The sequence below is a fragment of the Planococcus citri genome, chromosome 3 (assembly GCF_950023065.1).
Source record: "Planococcus citri chromosome 3, ihPlaCitr1.1, whole genome shotgun sequence".
Lineage (NCBI taxonomy): Eukaryota > Metazoa > Arthropoda > Insecta > Hemiptera > Pseudococcidae > Planococcus > Planococcus citri.
Window position 1 is genome coordinate 10,075,887 of NC_088679.1, and position 25,594 is coordinate 10,101,480.

Genomic DNA, 25,594 nt, shown 5'->3' on the forward strand with positions numbered 1-25,594 from the left:
ACATGCAATTTCAGAGAAATCCAAAATTTTCTATTTCTATTTTACCTAACTGTGATGATTGATAAGAGCATTTTTAAAATTGTAAATGAGTAAAAAACAATTTTAGTGAAATCGAAGACTATGAATTTTTTCCGATCCATCCTAATGTATGAGTGTTTACGAGTCGATAAAAAATTTTCCAACTGATTTGAAATTTTATTTCAATTTAAACATTGAAAAAATGTACAAGAAAATACCAACAGCACAGGCGAGTAAATCTTTGTACAAAAACAATCTTTATATTCGAGACTAACCCGAGGATCTGCAAATAACAATTAAATAGGTATCGGTATCAAAATAAATATAGGCATCTGCCTTTGCTTTAAAAAAGTTTATAGTGTTGGATACCTATACCTGAATTTGTTTGTTCCTTGTCCGTATAGTTGAACTGGGTTTCATAAAAGTATCCCTCTAATGATAAAATAATTCTAAGAACAATTTATACGTGAACATGAGGATTTTCCATAAAACAACGTATCTCAAAACTTGAGTGATTTTATCCACCACATACATTCTGTAAATGAATTCACACAAATCATCAGTGCAGTACTGCTGCTACTACGAGGTATCTACATTAAATCATACTCAATATCAAGGATTCACTTTTTATCCTATCCTTCCATAGAAAGAAAGAAGGAAATTTGGGATAGTTGGTTTGGTAAATATACTTAGGTACTTAGATAAACTCACATTTTTAATGTTCTTTTCGCTTTATCATTGTCCTTCAAATTTTCTTTTAAAACGTGAACTTTGATTGTTAGTGCCATATTATCCACGTAGCTCTGATAATCCTCTATATGCCTGGTATTTATCAAAAAAAGCTGTTTATCAGTATCATTCAACCGTTCTTCCAGTTGCAATAATTTATCGTGCACAAATGTCCACTGTCGTCGAGTGAAATATCTCAACATTTTTTCAGCAAGTCTGATTCTGTCATGAACCCGAACTAAGCTACAATAAAATCACTGAATTACTAATTCTATTTGATATGTACTTAGATGCGAGAATCTGTTGCTATTCACGATAAACGTGCCTTTTCACCATATCAACTTACAAAGGTTTTTGACCAATTATCAATAAAACAAAATCGATTAGGTAAGCTGGTAAGTAATGCAGGAAAATACATTTAATCGCGTATATAAAAATATTATTGGTGCTTGGGTTGAAATTCGGATACCAGAGAATCGTATCAGAAGCATACTTTGTACTTGTATTTTTAAGGCATTCTGTTATGTACGCCCAAGTGACATTTTCCTGTGAATTTGGTGAAATGTTGTACACACTAATTTGTCTCAGTCTGAAAAATAAAAATAATCGAGTATGTATAGGTAAAATGAAAGTGCCTCATTATCTAATTCAATCAAAGTACCTATAGGGCTATTTGAAATAAAATAAAGTCAGCTTACGAGCCTGATAGAACCACGCATATAAATCTTACATATAGGTAGGTACAATAAAGAAAAATTGAAATAATTCTGTTAAAAACTTTTTGTAATAAAAAAATACATAAAAACACACTATATTTTTCTATTTTAGTTAATGACGTTAGAAATTTGTCTCTAGTTTAGATATACATATCTATGAACTGACAAAATATATATATGGACCTAAGTATCCTCGACGTCACCGTACATAAACAGTACCTTTTGGTCACCAGGCTTTTAAATGCCTCCGGAGGTGTATTTACTTCATATTCGTAACCAGCACAGTGGTAATAGTGCTTATATTCTTTTCCCCCACTTGATTTACATGCTTTAAGTTTATACAAAAAAAATTTACGAGAATGGTACCAATTTGCCTCCGATTATAAACTGATCTCTTCCGTGACCTTGTGTATTTAAAAAGATATTGACTATACCAAATTGTCACCTGCTGCCTTGCCTAATAGATTACAATACGCTGGCTACGAATACGAAAATATAACACAACTGGAAGCATTTAAAAAGCGGTGACCAAAAGGTACTGTTTATATGCGGTGACGTCGAGGGTATGTCAGTGTTGATGGAACAAAATTTTTAAAATCTGTATACAGTAGGTGTATACATGACCTTTTCGTCACCGGACAAACTTTTCCCCTTTTACGTTTCAGGGGAAAACAAACCGTTTGGACTTGGTATACACAGGGAAACGTCTTCGTCACCGGCAAAACGCCTCCGTCACCGATTTCGGTGACGAAGAGAACGCGTGAGTATATAAAAGGTGACGTAGAGGTACCGTTTGCATATGTATACAGTTGTTCAGGGCCCAAGTGGCATCTTTTTTTGTTGTTGAATGGTAAACTGGCATCTTTTTTACAAACTGGCATCATTTTGCGGATGCCACTTTAACATTGCTGTTATATGATATCCTACAGGTCTGTACATTCCAAAAATAGGGTTAGTTTGGTGATGCCACTTTACCTGATAATACAACCGCCCACACCCCTCAGGTTCAAAGACAATATATGGTAATGTGGCATCTAGCATGTTTTAAATGTCATGCGCACGTGCGGAGTAGTGCAGCTGTACTATTACTTGCCGAAAAATATTTTTGAAGGTGAAGATTAGTGAAGATGCCAGTCTCCTGTATATATTCTTGGATGCCAGAATACCGTCGAACGACTATTCATATACACGAGTTACCCACCTACGTAGGTAGGTCTAGGTACATTAAGTTATCAGTATTATTGATTAAAAGGCTTGGTAAATTCTTAATAACTTACAATTTTTCTCGCGGATTTGCCCAAGGTAAAAGTAAAATGCTATTAATTGCCATATCAACTGGTATTGATTCAGATTTTGCATCTGATTTCAACATAGTGGTACGGAGTACACCCTTTCCTGCTGCCACAAAAAATCCCACAGGTCCATTAAACGTATCATTCCATCCCGATAAGGGCTCCTTAAAAGCAGGCGTCACTGTAACATAACATATCAAATTAATGCCACTCTTATGAATGTTAGGTAGGTAATAAGAATGAGGGATCTAAAGTCTAAATTCTAAGTGATATGCAAGCATTTTAATGAGTACCTATACTGGGTCTTGCCACTATAATGGGAACTTTGGACGCGCGATCAGACAATACAGTTTCCGTAAGCCGTTTTGTATAAACATATGTGTTGGGTGATGGATCAATTAATCTGAAAATGAATAAAAGATTATTAGTCTACAATCCACGGAGCCAAAAGTACGTTAGAAATTGATTTTACTGAAATTTTTTGCTCACCAAAAAAATCATTCCAGCAAAATGTAAAAGGGACCCCCGAAAACCCGAAACGCATGATTTCAATATTTCAAACTTGCACAATAGGGGGCTGGAGCCTTAAAGGGGTGTATTTCTGAACGTGGCCGGCACAAAAAAAATGAAACGTGGTCAAGAAGGGTACTACCACCCGATACCGAATATGTGTTTTTTTCTGTTGGGCAATAGCACAAACGGATTTTGTTGCACTTTGAATGCAGTTTTTATGCATTTTTGAGGGTTAAATTGTTCTGTAGTCGTAAGTATGAGCGGCAACCGAAAGATTTTTGTGAAATTAGTTCGACAAGATTATTTCCAACCGAACTGAAAAAAAAAAACGGTTGAAAAATACGTGCACAATGATGAATTATGGGGCAGTGAAGTTGTCCAGAGTTACCCCCACTCCAGAATTTACATTGACATTTTTTCTATCAAAGTACCCGTGCGACCTATCAAAATGTGTTAGCACCGGAATATTTTTATAAAACACTTGTTGAATGTTGGGGGAGGGGGCACAGAAGGGTTGAAATTCAAAATTGGTGAGATATTGGGACTCTACGCAAAATTTTAATGCATTTTGATTGGTCACACTGGAATATTCATGAACAAGTTGTCGAACTACACATTAGGGCGGAGGGGAGGAGCACAGAAGAGTTGGAATTCAAAATTAGTGAGATATTGGGACTCTGCGTAAAATTTTAATACATTTTGATAGGTCACACTGGTACTTTGAGAGAAAAAATGTCAATGTAAATTTTGGAGTGGAGGTAACTCTAAACGACTTCACTGCCCCATAATTCGTCATTGTGCACGTATTTTTCGACCGTTTTTTTCAGTTCGGTTGGAAATAATCTTCGTTGAACTAATTTCACAAAAATCTTTCGGTTGCCGCTCATACTTACGACTACAGAACAATTTAACCCTCAAAAATGCATAAAAACTGCATTCAAAGTGCAATAAAATCCGTTTGTGCTGTTGCCCAACAGAAAAAAACACATATTCGGTATTGGGTGGTAGTACCTTTCTTGACCACGTTTCATTTTTTTTTGTGCCGGCCACGTTCAGAAATACACCCCTTTAAGGCTCCATCCCCCTATTGTGCAAGTTTGAAATACTGAAATCATGCGTTTCGGGTTTTCGGGGGTCCCTTCTACATTTTGCCGGATGATTTTTTGGTGAGCAAAAAATTTCAGGTAGAGAAACACTTTTACGTGTATGGATTGTAGACTATACACATAAGTAGATACTTACTTGAATGGTATAATGAGCTGAAATTTAAGTTGCATACTTATGTAGGACTATCAGCTCATTCGTTCGGTAACTGCGATGTTTGTGTGGTGGGTGGGGAGGGGTACCTTCCACTTGATTAATTTGAGCATTTGAGGTCATAATTCATTTTGTTAAGAGTAAATGTGAGTAGTAAAAACGAAAAACGAAACCAGTACAAAATTCTACCCAATTTACTTCTTTACTCAAAATACATATGAGAACAAAATTACAAAATCTGACTCCATTTGACATTTAACAAAAACTGATACACGTACGTAACTGCTACATGATATGCTGAATCTAAGACCATAAGATGACAACTAAATTAATACAGGTAAGAAATATCTACGCTAACCTAACATATACAAAAATGACTACGTGACTGTACAAATATGAAAAAAGTCGTAGCAGTCTGCCGCTACGTAAGAGCCAAATTTTTGTGCAAGAAACATTGAGGGCTCTTGAACTACTCGCACCCTCGCTTCGCTCCTGTGCTTCGCCTGTATTTGGGGGGACTTTGTCCCCCCTACACCCACCTTGGGCTTTGCCCAATTACCTCCTGCTAATGTCTTTTTTTCGTGTTCTGCGCTTCTCCTGAGCTACTCGCACCCTCGCTTCGCTCCTGTGCTTCGCCTGCATTTGGGGGGACGTTGACCCCCTACACCCCCCATGGGCTTCGCCCAAATCACTCCTTCCGCGATTTCTTTCTTATGTTAGCGGGGGGACTTTGTCCCCCCTGCATCCCCCTTGGGCTTCGCCCAATTACCTCCTGCTGATGACTTTTTTTCGTGTTCTGCGCTTCTGTTGAGCTACTCACACCCTCGCTTCGCTCCTGTGCTTCGCCTGCGTTTAGGGGGACGTTGTCCCCCCTACAACCTCCATGGGCTTCGCCCAAATCACTCCTTCCACGATTTCTTTCTTATGTTAGCGGGGGGACTCTGTCCCCCCTGCACCCCCCTTGTGCTTCGCCCAACTCTCTCCTTCCGCTGTTTCCTTCCCATATTCGTGGGGGGACTCCGTCCCCCCTGCACCACCCTCGGGCTTCGCCCAACTCTCTTCTTCCTCCTTCAAAAAATGTGGTAACAAACCTGTCTTGACCCTGAAACAGGTCAAATGGGGGTGGAAGGTTGAAACTGGCAAAAGGCACTTCGGGTACATCCTCCAACTGTACTGTGAAAATTTGAGCCATCTAGGTCAATTTGGAGGGGCTGTAGGCTTGGCTAAAGGTCAAAATTTTCAAAAAACACGTAAAATCGATGAAAAAAATCCACTTTTTTGACCCTGGAGAGGGGTCAAATGGGGTTGGAAGGTTGAATCCTGCAAAAAGCATTTAAGGAGCACCTTCTTATTGTATGCTGAGAATTTGGATCCCCTAGCTCAATTTTAGGGGTGAGGGGGTCAAACATAGGGGTAAAATGTGGTTTTTCCCAACTAAAATGGAGTGGGGATGACCTAGGAAGCTGAAATTTGGATATGTTGATCACAATAGGGGTACTGACCAATGGTATGAATTTGGACCCTTTTCATTCATTTTGGGTCATATTATTCCCCTCCAAAAAAATGACCTTTCTGTAAAAATGGGGTTGGACGGTTGAAACATGCAAAAGGCACTTCGGGTACATCCTCCCATTGTACTGTAAAAATTTGGACCCTCTAGGTCAATTTGGAGGGGCTGTAGGCTTGGCTAAATGTTGAAATTTTCAAAAAAACACGTGAAATGGATGAAAAAATCCACTTTTTTGACCCTGGAGAGGGATCAAATGAGGTTGGAAGGTTGAAACCTGCAAAAGGCACTTCGGGTACATCCTCCCAATGTACTGTGAAAATTTGGACCCTCTAGGTCAATTTGGAGGGGCTGTAGGCTTGGCTAAACATCAAAAAATACGCAAAAATCCACTTTTTTGATCCTGGAGAGGGGTCAAATGGGGTTGGAAAGTTGAAACCTGCAAAAAGCACACAAGGGGCTCCCTCTCATTGTATGCTGAAAATTTGGACTCCTAAGGTCAATTTTAGGGGTGAGGGGGTCAAAAATAGGGGTAAAATGTGGTTTTTCTCACTTAAAATGGGGTGGGGATGACCTAGGGAGCTGAAATTTGGATATGTTGATCATAATGGAGGTACTGACCTATGGTATAATTTTGGACCTTTTTCGTTCATTTGGGGTCATATTATGCCCCTCCAAAAAAATGACCTTTCTGTAATTTTTAACTTTGACCCTCCCCACTGCAGGGGCCAACTCTAGCTCCCAAAAGAACCCTATTCTCCAAGTTTCATCTCATTTCATTCATTAGAACGTCTCTTGATTAAAAAAGTAAAAAATTCAAGTTTCGGTGAAACTTCTATATATCTAAACATATAAACATATCTATATGGAACTTGCTTACTATCCGAGACCCTGTACATCGTACTGACGATCCGAGGCCCGCGTCTTTGACACTTAGAAAAATTTCAAAGAGTGCCTGGTATATTCGTTCGCGCATGCGCCTTGCTAGCGGCTATCAAGCCTGGTCTAGAGGCGTTGGTGCGATCTCCAAGGAGTGATTTATATAGGAATGGCACGAGTATGAAGTTTCTGTGTGGGGTGAAGTAAGGTAAGCTGTATATACTGTAGGTATGATACCTACTTTGTGAGTCCCAGACAAAAATTTGTCTATAGCATCCCTGAAGTGTGTACATCATGAAAATATAGTTTTTAATAGGAAAACGTTCCGAGACCCGCTAACGGGCCTCGGAACGTCGCGTCGGGTCTCGGATAGTCGATGTCACTTCCAGAAACGGGCCTGTATAAGCTGTAGCAAGCCTGTATAAATATATATATAAAAACTGACACACCGGGAATCGTCTAGTCTGAGCTCAAAACGTCGAGAACTATCAAAATTTTTGACCCCCGACCTTTTTATCCAAAGTTGGGCCTACCGCAATAGCCATCATTTTTTACAAAAATTTGGCTAAAAAGGGGGAACTGTCAACGCCGCAACGTTGCTGCTGAACATCTTACTCATACACGGCCGAGGCGGTGAGAAAACAGAAATACCAGCGGCTGCCTGTATAAGCTCGCTGGAACACCGAATCTAAAAATAGCACCAAGAGGCGAGATGTAGGGCTATCACGATGTACAAAATCGTATTCGCGCCTCGCATCTACACTTCTCTCAACGAGTATATAACTGACGTATCCAACCAATCTATATACACGTTGCAGTGCAAGGTATGGTGAGAACTCCGAGCCGAAAATGCGTGTTTGGAGCTCGTCACCTACCTACTTACCTGAACCTATCTACCTAGACATCCCGCCACCGCCGATGGAGTCAATCGTCAACAGCGTTGACAAATGGGATCAACTTGGACACTGGGCGCTGAAGACATGCGCTGTTACGGGTGACTAGATCGACGACTCAAATTTGGCCATTGCTGGCTGGAAGATCACCCATGAGAGGAACTGATGGTGGACGACTGGAAAAACAGATGCAGCATGCGCATGTAGAGATGCATTGGCGAACTTTAGAAATCACGTCACTGACAAACCAATATTTTGATCGCAGTATATTGGCGGTGAAACAGTTTCCGCTGTGGAAATACTTGATGTGGATGTGACGAACAAGTAGAATATCAAGTCGGTGGGTTGAATGCAGGATGATTGGGTGCTTCTGGTGGAACGGCAATGCTGAATTCTCGAGCCAACCACCGACACGGAGCACGCCATTGTAGAGTCGGGGGTCCAAAGCACGCAACTGACTGTTTGACCCGACCGATCGCTGCAGACATAACTGGGTAACGTCTTCTTGGAAACAATGGGCTTGAGCGACTCGGATAAGCCATGTTTCTGCCTTAACCATCTCCTTGATGGTCAGAGGGCCCTTGGGAATTGACTGCTTCCGGACTTAGGGATGGAAAATGCTCGCGCATGTTGTTTTGCGTGCGCGCATTTGCTCAAGCACGCGAGCATATTTTACTATTACGCACCCCCTTACTTGATACACATTATGTAGAAAGTCATTACACAAAATAAGTGTAATCTAATACAAATCACAATGAAGATCAAAAAGTTGAAAAATGCACTAAATTTACCAAACAAAGGCAAAAATATCGAAAATAAGTAATAAATATCCGAAATTTCTGAAAATTTCCTTATTTTTTCCTTGAAAATGCTCGTGCTCGAGCAAATTACCAAAGTGCGTTCTCGCGCATTTGAGCAAATGCTCATCGTGCTGTTGCGCGCATTTGAGCATGCCATCCCTATCCGGACTCGACTGGTGAGAACGGACACATACCGGAACACATGGGCTGCAGCGTGCTGTAGACGATCGTAATGAGAGACAGGTGCGAAGACGTAGTTGAAAGAAGCTATCTGAGCTTCAGGCGACTGGCGACAAATACTGGCCCTGAGTGAAACCAATGAGATGCTGGCTGTGACCGGAACGGGGAACATAATGACTGGATCTGACAGGAACTTGGGGCCAGAAATCCACAGAGACGCTCGAGACTCGAATTCGGCGAATGATTTCCGGCGAGTGGCCATGTCTGCTGGATTGACTTCACTAGGGACATGGCGCCATTTATTGGACTGGAACTTGGTAATTATCTTTTCCACACGATTAGCAACAAACGTAGTCCAATTGCCTGGCTCCTTAGCCAAGTATGCAAGGACGATGGTGGAATCTGTGTAGGCAAAACAGTGCTCTGGACTGCACCCCAAAGTGGCTGCTACTGGATCGAACAATTCGACAAGAAGAGCTGCAGCACAAAGCTCTAACTCTGGTATGGTACGCGGTTGTTTCTGCGGCATGACACGAGTTTTAGACGCGACGAACCTAACTATTAGTGGATCGGTTCCACTGACGATTTGTGCATATATACAAGCAGAGTACGCTTCCTTACTCACATCGGCAAAACTGTGCAATTCTAGACTAAACTTCGAACTACCAACAAAACGAGGAAACTCAAGATTCGCTGAAGCAGCGACATCAGAAAGAAAACGATTAAAACGACCTTGGAAATCTGTGGAGACTGTCTCGTCCCAGTTGAGATTGTCAGTCCACAATTCTTGAATCAAAAGCTTACCAGTTATTGTAACTGGAGCAAGAAAACCTAACGGATCGAAAATGCTAGAAACCTTAGAAAGCGCTGAACGCTTTGTGAGAACCTTATCTGATGATGCGAAATCAACCAACGATGAAAAACAAAAGAAATCACCAGTGGAGTTCCACTCAACTCTGAGGGTGCGCCCTACTGAACTACTATAGAGGGGGGTTTGGGCAGCCAGCTCGGTTGAGAAGCGCCATTTACTCAGCTCCATACTGGTGGTACGAAGGAGAGCTACTAGTTCATCGATTAATTGCTTTGGGGCTTCTAGGGAGTCTGCACCGCTGAGAGTATCGTCGATGTACGTATTTTTCAAGATTACCGCCGCCGCCGCTGGAAACTGCTTCTTGCCATCCTCGACAAGCTGGAACAATGAACGAACTGCTGAATGAGGAGCGGAGCTGGTACTGTAGGTTATGGTGTTTAGTCGGCAATCGGCGATTTCGCCATTTTCAAAGATAACAATGCGTTGAAGGTCGAGGTCTTCATCTGGTACCCACATCTAGTGGTACATCTTGATTATGTCCGCAGTGAAGGCGTAGAGAAACATTCAAAAACAAAGAAAATGATGAAGAGAGGAGCTTGAAGAGTTGGACCAACGAGAAGAATGTCATTGAGCGAAACGCCATTCGTTGACTTCATGGATGCATCAAAAACTACTCTGATTTTCCCATTGTGGTGAACTGAATGATGAGGAATATAATATGTGACTTGGCCTGGAATGGGGGGAGCGCAATGTGTCATATGACTGAGAGACTCATACTCACAGAGGAACTCTCGATACTCTTCAGAGACACGGGCTGGTTTCAAACGATTGATGGCCAACTGGCGCGACTCCCCCAAAACACAACCTGAGCTCTTGGGTAATCTAACTATGAATCGACCAGAAATGGGATCTCGTTTGTGCGTTTCAGCAAAAATCCTTTCGCACTCGATTTCGTCGACTGACCTACTGTCCTTACCACGCTGGGGTTCGTTGACCCCAAGAAACTCTGGAGATGGATTCAATTTCGGGGTGAGAAAGCGTGGAATGTGTTTGACGATACTTCAAATTCAAACTTAAAAGGATTTGTGGATCGTAGAAAATATCAAATTAAACCTTCGAATACATTTTCCAACTTTTATTAAAACTTTGCGCCATACTAGACGACTTCTACTTACAAACTATGAACGAAGAGTAATAACTGAACTCACAACAAGTAAGTATAGCTAAACAATCTTAAGTTTACAACGTACCAACACTGAACGATATTATAAGTATGGGCGAATTGATTCACCAACCTGACATGCCCCTCTGAATCAAGAGCCCATTTTTAAAAACTAATTAAACTTACAAAAACTATAAAATGAATTGCGTAAGCATTACGCAACACTAAATGCTAAATTATTAAACGCTATTAAATCTAAAATCTAACAAACATGTGAACATTAACGAGCACTGACAAATACGGATATACTTAGCCTAAACTGACGAATACGAATACTATCACTAACTAATACATACAACAAATTACTTAAAATGAAACTAAAATCTAATTAAAACCCATAAACCTTGGTCGATGACAGCAGTGATGGCACATACGTGGACATTACTTCTGTCGATTTTTCTTGACTTTGAGTTTGTCCTTGAGCGGATGCTTGATGAGCTTGAGCTGCCGATTGTTGAGCATGAGCCGACGTTTGAAATTGAACTGACATTTGATTACCATTGTCGTTTCAGCATGTTTCTTTTGTATGACCCCATCCGTGGCATTTCTCTCATTTCGAACGATCTTCCGTATATGTTGGACAATTCCTTGCAACATGTCCAGCAACTTTGCATTGGAAACAGATTGGACCCGTTCGAGTATTCGTATTCAAAACAAAAGCTGTTGACACGGGAGGAACAACTGCGACTTTCGGAATCTTCGGCGCTTCCACTATAATCATGCTTCGAATCGTATTAAAATCAGTAAACTTGATGTTGGCTTTTGCAGCCGCACTGACGTAATCAAGTTCTTTCGGCAAACCATTTGTAAGCCAAATTATTTCTTCAGCTTTTAATGTTTCAGCACCAGCAGCACTCAAATTGAAAAGTAATGTTTCAATTTGGTCACAATATGCTTCTGCATTCGGAAAATCTGCCAACTTCACTAATGACAGTTTCTTCTTGATTTCTACTACCGCAATCGCATCTTTTTGACCATACTTTTCTTCCAATTTGTCCATAAATTCAATAACATCATCGCCATCGATTCTTTGGAGTATATTCAAGCTAACACGTGAGATGACGAAATCGAATGCTTTGTCCCTCATTCCATCGGAGGCTTTGGAATCAGGCTCAAGTGAGTGTGACCACGTTTTCGCTTTTAATCCAAGTATGATTCTTCTTTTCCAAACGCCGAAATTGGACCCATCAAATACGAGGTGAGACGGAATTCTTTCTTCCATAACGAATAAATGCGGTTAACAACGATTCAACGAGTAACAAACTTTTTAATACCACGTGCTTCGCCTTATTTCACTCACGTTAGCTACGCATACGAATACAACAAAATATGATTTTCTAGAACCACGCTCTGCTACCATGTTCGACGATACTTTGAATTCGAACTTAAAAGGATTCATGGATCGTAGAAAATATCAAATTAAACCATCGAATACGTTTTCTAACTTTTATTAAAACTTTGCGCCATACTAGACGACTTCTACTTACAAACTACAAACGAAGAGTAAAAACTAAACTCACAACAAGTAAGCATAGCTAAACAATCTTAAGTTTACAACGTACCAACACCGAACGATATTATTAGTATGGGCGAATTGATTCACCAACCTGACAGAATGAAGACAGCGCACGCTCGTCTCCATAGATGAAGTGGAGTAAGGACCAGCGAGAAGCCAACCTAGCTGAGACAAAATTAAAGTGGGACGATTAGGATGAGTGATCATAGTAGGCTGAAGAATACTGTACAGATGATCGACACTGATCAATATGTCTATGACCTTGGACTTGAAATACTGAGGATCTGTGAGATCATAACGTTGAGCGCAATCCTAGTCATCAGGTGGAGTGAATGAAACTGGTGGTAGGGGGTTGGTAATCGCATCAACCACTACTGCATGCAGCTTGGTGGAGTATTGACCATTATGCGAGGTCAAGTTAAGTGTGGTTGTCGCACTGGCTGAGGAACGACCGCCACCGAATCCGCTTATGATGACTGATGACCTGTGGAGCTTCAAATTGAGCTGCTGCACGATCGCCTTTGTGAGCATGGTCACGTGCGATCCGCAGTCTAGCAGCGCTGTTGCTGTAATCTGGTGCGTTGAAGATGCAAGTTGGACGCTTGCGGTGCTGAGTAACACATCATGGAGCCATTGCCGAGTGATGCCAGAGAAAACTGTAGCCTTGGGAGGAGCGGTGGTACTCGGAGGACTCGCCTGTGATGTGATAGACTGAACTGAAGGAGGGGTCGCCGCCGCCGGTGACTGGGGGGTTGGCTGAGCGGTATTCAACCTAGGATTGTGTAATAATGTGTGGTATGACTTGGAACATTGTTGACACTTTGATGACTTGCAAAACTGGGACCAGTGTCCGGGCTTCAGACAGTTGACACACACTCTAGATTGGCGGACTATCTGATACTGCTCTGGAATGGAGAGGCTCTTGAACCTTTCACATTGGTACAACTGGTGTGGCTGCTGACAACACAGACAGGGCTGGATTTCTAATGCTGGAGAACTGACTGATGAATTGGTTGAAGAATTAAATGCTGGTGTACTTGAAGGCCGAGTAGCAGGTGCCGGCTGTGTAACGAGAGTAGCGGCATTGCAAATGCGATGAGGAGGTCTAGGTTTTGAGGTCGCCGCTGTGGAGCTCGAATCTATGAAAACTGATGACAATACCTGAATGCGTTTCTCCAAAAACGCTGTCAGGTCGTTGAATACATCCTTAGTGTCGTCCTCTTCCTCATCTTTCTTGAGTGTGGGAGTAGTCTCGGCGAGTAAAGTTTCCCAAAGTTGGCGGCTTCGGGAGTCGAGCTTGGAGACTACAAACTGGGTTATCAACTCATTTGATAACGCTTCACGATGGAAACCGATATTCTCTACAGCCCGAATATTGATAGTGGCGGTGTCGACCAGATGACATAGCGAATCGGCGTCGTTCTCCTTAACACCTTTCAAGTTGAAAAGGTGAGAAAGATACCGTCGTAAATTGAGCCGTCTGTTCTCGTAACATTGCCTGAGCACTTCGACTGCCACATCGTAGTTCCCAGAGAGGATATCGATCCCCTCGACACAAGCTGCGGCGTCTCCCATGAGGCAACTATAAAGGTACTCCTGCCGATGAATGTCTGGAATGGCAGGGTCCTTGAGAGCAGCCGAAAATCGCTGCCAGAAACTGATCCAATTTTCAGTGGGCTTCCCACTGAATTCTGGCAGGGAAAGCTTTGGGAGACGTACGTTGAAGTGATATGGCTGCTGAGAACAGGTATGCATGGTGCTCGTCGTGGTGTGGGTGGACTCTCTCGGTTTGAGCTGGTCGAGCAGAGTTTCTGCCTGGGCAACAGTGCTGATGTAGAGGTTCTCGAGCTTGATTGCTACTTCGCCGGTTTCGTCAGGATCCTCGAGTATTAACTTATCGTTGAGCCTACAAGCTTCTTCGTGTTGTTGCTCAAGCGTAGTTATACGTCGTTGGAGTTCACGAACGGTTTTGGCGGAGTCTACGTTTGCCAGCCACTGCTGCGTGGCTTGAAACGTCTCTTTAATGTTGTCTCGCAGACGCCTGATGGAGTCTGGAGTGCGAGCTGGAGCCATACTAAATAACGAAAAGTGACTTGAAACTGAACTAACTGAATACTAAACTGAGAAGGGCGGCGTACAACTGCACCTGCGCAAATTGTTACCAGAGAGGATATAAACGAAACTTGAAACTAAACTGAACTGAACACTAAACTGAGAAGGGCGGCGTACAACTGCACCTGCGCAAATTGTTACCAGAGAGAAAATAAACTAAACTGAACTGAACACTAAACTGAGAGGAGCGGCGTACAAATGCACCTGCGCAAATTGTTACCAGAGAGAAAATAACGAAACTTGAAACTGAACTAGCTGAATACTAAACTGAATGAGATCAATCGCTGCTGCGATTGTTGCTAAATGAAACTGAACTGGGGTTACACCTGTGTAACCGAAAGAAAGAAATGAAACTGAACGAAACTAAACTGATAAGGACGGCGTACAATTATTATCTGAACAATTGTTACCAAAGATGAGACAAAACAAACTGAACTGCAACATATGGAGGACAATTATTATCTGAATAATTGTTACCATAGAAGGAAAATGAGAGAATTGGAGTACAACTACCATTGAGTACTGCTATCAGACGAAAACTAAACTAAAATAGACTGACCAGCATCACTGCATACTTGTAACCAAATGCTAGTCTAACTAAACAAAACTGCGAGAAAAAATACGAAACATCTAATTCGACACAGGCGAGACCTATCTAAACAAGTCCCTATGTACAAAAGAAAGACTCCTTTCTTGAGAAAATCTGTCACTAGATTTCCGTGGCAAAAAACAGCGATTTCTAGTGCCTATAGATTGTTCAAACTTTCGATCGTTTCCTTAATTTATAGAAATCTGTACCTCAATCGAAATCATTGAACAACCTAGTTTGCCTGCCTGGAGGAGGTGCAAAATCTAGATTATCTACGAGGAAGAGGTGCACATCTACATTGACTAGTCGGATGCATATGCGGGACAAAAAACCAACACACTCAAACAACTAACGAATGAGGATGAGGCGCCAAAACCACAGCAAATATTAGCAACCAGCCACTATACCTAAACACAAAGAGAAACCCTTAACTGACGAACACCACTAGTGTACGGATATTATTCTTGCATCGAGAACAAATACCTGTAAACTAGGTGTGAAAAACTGAGACACGCAAATGCACTGTGTCAAATTTGTACTGACGAATTAAACACAGGTCCACAGGCGCGAAAACAATCTGCAAAAGGAGATCACCTCTGATGATATTTCGAATTCTGAGGAAAACTACAATATCATCATCTCAGCCACTAAAATGCTACCTACTAAACGCGAGAACAGAAGACACATGAATGCTAAAGACAGAAACTAATACGCAACTTGAAACTAATGAATGAAAATGAGAAGAACACTGAATAACTTACGTGACAATGACACCGGAAATACACATACTAAACAGGGTGTGGTCACGAACTTGAGAACTACTGAACATGAAAAATGACATGAGTTGAATTACTGCTGTAATTCATTGCAAAACTTATGTAACAATGAGAACTGCGCCATAACTACCAAAATATACACAAGTTACTAAAAAACATGGCAGAGCACATTATCATGAAAACGAGACGAAAAATCAGAAAGTTGTGAGAAAAAATCACGTTGGACGGGTCACCAAAATGTAAATGTGAGTAGTAAAAACGAAAAACGAAACCAGTACAAAATTCTACCCAATTTACTTCTTTACTCAAAATACACATAAGAACAAAATTACAAAATCTGACTCCATTTGACATTTAACAAAAACTGATACACGTACGTAACTGCTACATGATATGCTGAATCTAAGACCATAAGATGACGACTAAATTAATACACGTAAGAAATATTTACTCTAACCTAACATATACAAAAATGACTAGGTGACTGTACAAATATGAAAGAAGGGGGAACTGTCAACGCCGCAACATTGCTGCTGAACATCTTACTCATACACGGCCGAGGCGGCAAGAAAACGGAAATACCAGCGGCTGCCTGTATCAGCTCGCTGGAACACCGAATCTAAAAATAGCACCAAGAGGCGAGATGTATAGGGCTATCACCATGTACAATCTACACTTCTCTCAACGAGTATATAACTGACGTATCCAACCAGTCTATATACACGTTGCAGTGCAAGGTATGGTGAGAACTCCGAGCCAAAAATGCGCGCTTGGAGCTCGTCACCTACCTACTTACCTGAACCTATCTACCTTAACATTAAGCTTGCGTGAGACTAAAATTGATGTACTTAAAGAACATATTTCATACATATCATGACTCATATCGAATAACCCCCTATATATTTGATTGACGTATGCTCTATTCTCCTTATAGGGAGACGAAGAGATGTAGAACATCTTTCATGGACGGCCATTTTTGGGCTAGGACCGCAATTTTGGGAGGTGGAAGTGAACCCCCTCTAAAGAATCTCATTCGTGATGCCAAAATCCATAATTGGGGGGAGCTCACTAGGGACAGGTGATGGACATCAAGGATTCGTGTTCAGGGTATAAAAATAGGCCAGTATATCAAATCTTCAGCTTGTACTGGAGCGTTTCCCTAAGACTTTCTATTTTTTCTTCATTTTCTTACAAGGGAACTAATTGAGGTGTCACCCTCCAATTTGAACGGGACTACGATTTTTGGAAAGAGCGTCGTCTAAAAACCCCTAAGACCAAATTTTCAGCTGCCCAACTTCATTTTTCGATATTTGGCGAACGTTTGAAAATTCAAAATTGACTGTTTTTGGTGATTTATGCTTTTTTTAAAAAAAAAATACGTACAGGGTACTTGATCAGTAAAAATGATCAAAATACATACGTCCTAAAACTAATATTAATCCCCCAAATCCAAATTTGGCCATTTCCAGCCATTCTGGAGCCTCCAGCGCGATTTTTCAATTTCTCCAGAATTTTGAATACCTACCAGCTTCAGAAGGCGTGAATATCGAGCTGGACAGCTAAATATCGAGTTGTATGTGTTATACTCGACCTTTTTAACGAGTTTATCCACACTTGGGCAGATTTTGGAAATAACACCTCAAGAGTGGTTTTTTGACCACCACGCCACCTTTTCAATAATAAAAAGTATCCAAAAAATCAAAAGTTTCCCGTTCGCGAGGAAATTTTGGAAATTGGCACGAATCGCTGTATTGAGTTCAGATCCACCCCCTCCCTCCCAGTACAAAGTTCGCTGTTTCAAGCCGTAGATTGTTTGGTCCTTCATTTTAAAAAATCTGTTCTTTATAAACTTCTGGTCAAAAAATCATTCTTGAGGTGTCCTTCCCAAAAATCGGCTCAAATGTAGAATAACTCGTTAAACAAGTCGAGTATAACACACAACTCGATTTTTAGCTGCCCAACTTCATATTCACGCCTTCTGGAGAAAATTCAAAATTCTGGAGTAATTGAAAATCGCGCTGGAGGCTCCAGAATGGCTGGAAATGGCGAAATTTGCCCTCGGGGGGTTAGTTCTGGACAAAATAAGGTAAAGTACCAGTTATGGATAGGTTTTTTCAACAATTTTTTTGGGCTCAATTTTGAACCTTTTTTCAATCTGATGGTTTTGTACGTGTAAAGAGAAGCTTTCTGCACAAAATATATAAAAAACAAATTTTTTAATCGAAACCTCTATTTTACAGAGCCAGTAAAAAACCCCTCAAACGACTTGTGGCCCGATTACGGATAATTCAACCATTTCTTACGAAAAAAACACACACAATGAATACACTCTAAACTATCGTACCACCTTGTCCAAACAGAAAAAATTTTTTGGTTCCAAGTTTTTCAAAAAAAAAGTACCAATTGAGGATAGAAAAATCCATTATCCGCAACTGGGCCCCATATCTGGAATAAGTTCAAATTTGGTGCTATTTTGCTAAAAAAAAAAAAAAAAAAAGGTAGGTATTTTATTGCAATTAAGAACAATCAAGGCTGTAAAAATTAAAAAAAAAAAAATCAAGAAAAAATTGTTCTTACAACACTAAAATAAGTGAGTAAATCAGCATTCTCTGTGATGAACATCAAATTTCAACTGGCCATATCACCCAAATGCGTCTATTTTCTCTAAATTAATTGAGAAAATAAAACACCGGTTGAGGATAGGTCCAAACTAATAAATTTCAGGCCTGGTTGCGGATAGGTCCCGCTTGAGGATAGAAATTTTTTTTCAAATTTAGAAAAAAAAATTAACGGAAATACAGTCTACACCATAAATAAATAATGTTTAAGCCACACTAGTAGTTACTCCAAATTTGAAAACATGCTCATTATCACACATTTTATACATCGTCAAATAAGCATCTACCAATGTGACTATAAACATTCGCAAAAAATTTTAAAAACCCCCAAAAACGGATTCTTTGACTTATTTGCTATCAGAATAGTCCATCAACCGCAAAAAATAACAAATTTATTTACTTTTTTCCATTTTTTCAAAATTTTACAAAATGAAACACATCGAAAATCACCGAAAATTTTGCACTTTTATTTCAGGATTTTTTTTTAGGACTTCGGAGTTGATAATCACGATGTAAAGTTGTACACATGTTAACCAGATGACAAAGAAAAAAATATCCTTTTTTTTTTGACACCTGAGCGTCACAAAATAATTACCCATAAGTGGTGTCGATATCCGCAACTGGTATGTACTTTACCTTACAGCGATTCGCGCAAATTTTGAAACTTTCCTCGCAAATGGAAAACTTTTGATTTTTTGGATATTTTTGTTAATAAAAAGCTGCGGTCAAAAAACCACTCTTGATGGTGTCACTCTCAAGATCTGCTCAAATGTGGATAAATTCGTTAAACAGGTCAAGTATAGCACACAACTCGATTTTCAGCTGTCCAGCTTAATATATTCACACCTTTTGGAGCATACTTATTCTAAATTCTGGAGAAATTGAAAAATCGCGCTAGAGGCTCCAGAATGGCTGGAAATGGCCAACTTTGGATTTGGGGAATTAATATCAGTTTTAGGACTTATTTTGATCATTTTGACTGATCAAGTACGTCCTTTAGAAAAAAAAAAAATATAGCATAAATCACCAAAAACAGTCAATTTTGAATTTTCAAACGTTCGCCAAAAATCGAAAAATGAAGTTGGGCAGCTAAAAATTTGGTTTTGGGGGTTTTAGACAATGCTCTTTACAAAAATCACGTTCCCGTTCAAATCGAAGGGTGACATTTCAAGAGGTTCTTTTGTTAGGTTACACTTTTATTTGTTTTATGCAGTCACAACATCGGGAGATGTACCTACAGAGAATGTGATCGTGTACCTATATACGAGTACGAGTATATAGGATGGATTGTGCGAAAAAAAATGCACTCGCCTCATTTTTAATTGAAAGTCACTTTTAAAAAATTTTAGCTTTAGAAGCGCCCCTAGATAGGAGATGTGGTTTTTTTTCAAAGAAGAGTATTTAAATAAAATTGCTACACCCGCTAAGTACAATTTTTAAAGGCTATCGCCGTTGACACATACTAATACAAAGTTGTGCGTACTTCGGTGTTATTGTTTCCAATAACTTGGGATCCATCCATTGAATGAGATTAATTATGTCGGAAGGATTGTGCTTTGAATCATAAATTCTCTCTTCAACTATGTTATTTTCACAGCAACAATATGCAGTAGAAACGTAGACAAATGCCTAAAAATAAGAGAGAGATGTTTTTTAATTAAGAATATCCAATTGCAGATTTTACACTAGTAAGTAGGTATTTATTACTGCTTATACCTCCAATTTTTTCATCTGTTGGGCCATATCCAGCATCCTGATTGTTCCAACGGTATTTACATTAACAGCAGTTTGTAAAGGGGAATTCATTTTCAAAACAGCAGCACTGTGAAATACAATGGATACTTCGTTAACCAACATATCATAATCTACCTCTGACAGTCCTATTCTATCTTCTCCAACATCTCCCGATACAAATACAATTTTTTGGAGTATATTAGGATTATTTTCTTTGAAATTGTTGAAAATCTAGAAAAACAAAAGGGAAAGATTAATTTTATATGCAAATACCACTTCGTGATAATTCGAACGTGGTTATAAAGTTTATGAATCGTTACCGGCGAGTTAAATAATTCTTCCTTTCGAGATTTCGCACATTTACCATGTTTAGAGCGCGTCAACACAAATATGGTATCCAATGCGGGACAACTTTGTAATAACTTCCATATTAACACTTTACCCATAAATCCAGTGCCTCCAGTAACGAGGACTTTTTTAAACTCGTAAAACGTCGAGATCTGCGATGCGATAACCATTTTGAAAAAATTACAGCACTCCAACCACGGAAAAAATTATGTTCTGTAAGTAGGCGCTTGATTCAAACATAGATACAACGTATCTATTGAGCTTTCATGGTCATATAAATGTGAAACTAATTTGCACAACTGTACATACAAATTGTTTCAAAATTAGGTACCCATGTACCTAACAGCTATTCATACATTTTCATGAACAATGCATCGTTATTACAGTAAGTACCTACCTAATGGGCCACTAGGTTAGTGGTTGAATTAATACATTTTAACGAGAGTTTTAAAAAAGTTTCTTAGAGTTACGTACCTACTACTTTTTTTTTCATTCTGTTCATGACTTGATTGACTTTAATTCTTTTGAATGTAGCTTGGGTTATTTATCGTCTTACAAGAAAAGAATCTTACCCGATAGAAAAATTCTCGAACAGGACGATAAGCTGAAAAAAAAACATGTCAAGATACATCACTATAGTTAAAATTCTAGGGGCTTACATTCATTTTTTAATTTTTGGTAAATTTTACCGACTTTTCCATGAGAAAAGTCAAGTATTGTATTTGTCATGAAGGTTCAGGATTTGGGTGGGGGTCGGTTTTCTTGACGAATTGAAGTGTGCTGTACATGATAAGACATATGGCACCAAACGAGATAAGTTTATATATAGCCGCATACAGGTAAACTCATAACGTTTTGTATAAAATACAAACTCACGTCCCACCTATAACTTCGTTGCTGTGCATGCGCTCGACGCGTCACCCCATAGGCCTGATAGTACTCGATGTTAGGCCGCGTTATATTCGTTAACTTGATTTTTGGGTGACTTGTGGAGAGGTATCTCATTGCCGAAACATCAATTTTTCAGAAAAGCTTTTTTTTAAAAGTCCCATACGTCTCTGTTTTTCGCAAATAGCTTTTTAACAAAGCATCCCTCAGAAAAATAACCAGCTCTGAGCAGAAAGAAAATTTTATTCTCTACAATTTCCTTCACAGCATTTTTTTCCTAGGATGCATACTTTTCCCATAAAATCACTGTTTAGACTGAAAAACACGAAAATTCGGACCTGTATAATCAACTCTAAATTAAAATTGAGCAGTCAAAAATTTATTTTAGACGATTTTTGACCACGCCATGTGAAAGAGGACATCTTCAACCACCAAAATCACCAAAAAGAACGTAAAAAACGTAAAAAATGATTCTTGGCAATAAACACCTTTTCCTCATGTCCTTGTACATAATACTTAGGCTATGCACTCATTTGAAAATTGAGTCAAAAGAGAAAGTGTATAAACGGCAATCTCACGTCCCTGCTCAAACTTTGCCAGTAGACTCCCCACACCTTGTAGATTCATATGGCACCTCATCGAAAAGTCACGTCCTAAAAAGGTTACGAGTTTGTCAAAACGTTATGAGTTTGCTGGTTAATCTATAAAAAAGTTACGAGTTTACCCCCTAGAATATTTATATATATATATTTGCTAGCGACCAGACATGTCAACTATGCTTGGCATATATGCTGAAAAGTGAACAAAAGTTTAAAATTGGCATAAGTTCTGTTCTAAATCACCTATCAAAATTTTATTTGCAGATTCAATTTAATATTAAAAAAATCTAGGTTTTGAAAAAATTAATCAGATTTTCAGGCTAAATTTTGAAGAAAATTTTTGAAAATGGGGTCTAAGTAATTTGAATTTTGAGAAAGTTAAGACACCAAAAGAAAGCTTAAACAGCATAAAAATTTTTGATGTTTTTAAATTTTCCATGGGCCAATAAAATACTGAAAAATTTCAAGTCAAATTTGTTGTCGTGTACACTCAGGATCGATGTATTTGCATACATCTCCACCAGCACATCACATTCTACTCACTACAAATTGAATGTAGACCCTGCGTTCGTCCTCGCGCCTTGATTTCTAAGCCATGCGCCCTCTGGTGGAAGTTTCTGAAAACTCATAGTTGACTTGTATAGTAAAATTAACCCATGACTTGTCAACTATAGTTGACAAGTAGGTCAGTCCACTTGTATAGTAAAATTAACCCATTCAATAGTTGACATGTCTGGATACTAATACCTATATATATATATATGTGTACTTCTACGTCAAAAGGGCCCATTTGGTCGGTGCCGAGAAGGGTATAGATTTTATTTTTCAAACATCAAAATAAGCTTCCAATGTTCTCCGGTGGATTCCAACAGTGTTTCAGTGTGAAGCTGTCCATGAAAGCTTCACGTTCGCGCGCCATTTAAATCAATTGGAAAACTTTGGAAGATTGTACTGATTTTTGAAAAATAAAATCTACACCCTTCTCGGCACCGACCAAATGGGCCCTTTTGACGTAGAAGTACACATATATATGAGAGGGGTTTTGCGATAAGATCCCTTGTGGTGATATTTCGATTTTTTCAGGAGAAAAAAAACATCGAATCGCTTCGATTTATTTTTTTTTTTTTTGATTTTCGGGTGCAGTGTTGTCTTGCGCATAGGTTGGATGGGAAATTTTGACGAAATTTTTTCATCATCGCCTGTTATCCGTGATTTAGAAAAGGGACCTTGTGGTGAACAGCCGAATTTACACATCGTTACAGACTACCCCGCAAAAAAATACCGAGAAATTCGGATTCGCCATGAAATTTTACATAGGTAACAACAATAAAATAATTTTTCCATCGACATTTTCTTCTTTTTTTAAAAAAAAATCAAAAACAAACAAAAACTTAAGGTTTTCGATTTCCCAAAAATGTGAGTTTTTGAGTATTCATGTTCAAGTAATTTTTAAAACGAGAAGTTGATGAGATAGGCGAAATGTGATTGCACCATTCAATTTCTCGTGTAAAAGTAAGTCGGAATCACCAATAATAAAAATTTAAAAAAATAAAAAAAAACATTGAATCACCACAAGGACCCATATCGCGAAACGCCTCTCATATACAGAGTGCCCAGAAATATCGAGTACACCTAAAAAAGTTTTCTTCTAAAATACTTTGGTTGGTCACAATGATCGCACATGATTGGTTGTTGGACTGGAGAGATAACATTCCACCAATCATATGCATCTATCTCACATTGCCAACCTATATTTTTAATGAAATACTTTCTTTGGGGTACTCGATATTTCTGGGCACTCTGTATGTAAGATGAGTATGGTAAAGATGTTTTGGTGCAGTTTGGGTTTTTATAGTCATAGTGGTGCTTGCTATATTAACTTGGTTACATACTTGTGGTGCCCGCCTCAAAATTTTTTTCACATTTAGAGTGCATGACATATCAGCAATCTCAAGTACCCTCTGTAATTCCGTGTGGCTGTGCATGCGCTCGACGCATCGTACCCCATAAGCCTGATATCTAGTACTTGATGTTCGGCCACGTTATATTCATTAACTTGATTTTTGGGGGCCTTGTGGAAAAATTGCTTATTGCCTAAACATCAATTTTTCAGGAAAGCTTTTTTTTTCAAGCCCCATACATCTATGTTTTTTCCAAATATATCTTTTGAACAAAGCATCCTAGGCCTACAGAAAAATAACCAGCTCTAAGCCGAAAGAAAATTTCATAAAATCAATGTTAGATGTTGAAAAACACAAAAATTCAGACCTGTATAATCAACTCTAAATTAAAATTGAGTTGTCAAAAACTCATTTTGGACGGTTTTTGACCACGCTATGTGAGAGAGGAGCTCTTCAACCACCAAAATCACCAAAAAGAAGTTGAAAAATGGTTCTTGGCAATAAACACCTTTGGACATTTGCCTTAAGGTGGCGTCATTGTATGGAAGTCCGAATACTCTCTAATTCGCTTTATCTAATATAATACTGTGTTGTGTGTAACATTTGACAATGAACTACACAGAGGCCAGAGCGTCTTGTATGTAGATGTAGGTGTTCGTGGAAGTCCCGCCAACAGGTCGTCGGTAATAAATCTATACTATAAAGCTGCAAGAAAAATAAATACCTACCCAAAAAATACCCGAAAAATCAGAAAAAAATTCCCAGCCCGCTCTATGGCACCTAGAGAGCTAATTTTTCTTTTAAATCGACAGCCCAACTTCTCTAGACTAGAATATAAGGAAAATACGCGGGGGCAAATATTTTGGAATTGAAGGCCCCAAATTTTGGGTTAAAATGGGCAGTTTTTGCCGTTTTTTCGATTATTCAGAAAGGTGGTTAATATCTCATTTTAAAGAGCATTAAATTCTGAACATTTCCCCCAGTTACATTACCTACCCCTGTAGGATTTTTAGTTTTTGAGCTATTTTGAATCCAAATTTGAATTAAATTATCTCAAAAACTAAATATGCTAGATGGGTAAGTACTGTAAGCGAGGGAAATGTTCGAAATTTCATGCTCTGTAAAATGGTGAAAACAGATCAGCAAAAACTTGATCAGATCGTGCGATTTTGATCGTTTTTTACGGCATTTTAAAACAAAAAACCATTAAGATAATGCGTGTACTTATTCACCCACACAAGCACATATGTACACAACAACCAACTACGCGACGAGTCGTCGCGATACATGTCGTTATGCCAGGCGAAATGTGTGCGCGCATGCAGGCCTCCAACTCCTCCAAAAATTTTTAACGTTGAGCATTCAGTTGGAGTGAGTGGTGTGCTTTCAAGTGGCGAGTTCCTCGAGTGAGGAACGAGCAGTCGAGCGCCGGAGCGAAGTGAAGGCGTGAGCCGGGGGTTGGGGCCGCCAGTAATAATATATAGAGCTTGGATTTTTATGCGCATAAAATATGCATTTATTTTGATCAAATTATGACAAAATATGCTCTTATCCATCAAAATAGGTATGCACTTTTATGCAACATCAATATGGGTATCTGTAGAAAGGATTTTTCATTTTAAAGGCGAAGAAAAGGTTAGAAAATTAAGAAATTCAAAAAAAAGAGGTTCAAGTCTTCAATTTTACATTGAATAAT

General features: G+C 39.3%; 1 protein-coding gene across 1 annotated transcript; it reads right to left on the reverse strand.

The window, feature by feature from the left end:
- Window positions 1–174: 174 nt before the first annotated feature.
- On the reverse strand, window positions 175–20,822 carry LOC135838532 (putative fatty acyl-CoA reductase CG5065). The gene is made up of 9 exons (XM_065354202.1): window positions 20,483–20,822; window positions 20,145–20,393; window positions 19,912–20,057; window positions 3,049–3,158; window positions 2,741–2,936; window positions 1,094–1,336; window positions 730–990; window positions 394–553; window positions 175–301 (listed from the first exon to the last, which is right to left on the reverse strand). Exons 1-8 carry the CDS (start codon window positions 20,678–20,680, stop codon window positions 451–453), a joined length of 1,506 nt encoding a protein of 501 aa, XP_065210274.1. The 5' UTR covers window positions 20,681–20,822; the 3' UTR covers window positions 175–301; window positions 394–450.
- Window positions 20,823–25,594: the final 4,772 nt, after the last annotated feature.

Bases quoted from the DNA above. Each gene is read 5' to 3' on its own strand.
- LOC135838532 (XM_065354202.1), bottom strand. From the start codon at position 20,680: ATGGTTATCGCATCGCAGATCTCGACGTTTTACGAGTTTAAAAAAGTC. The intron at 2,937-3,048 runs GTACTCATTAAA...GTTATGTTACAG, and splicing joins AGTGGCAAGACCCAGTATAG to TGACGCCTGCTTTTAAGGAG. The intron at 991-1,093 runs GTAAGTTGATAT...ATTTTATTGTAG, and splicing joins ATAATTGGTCAAAAACCTTT to CTTAGTTCGGGTTCATGACA.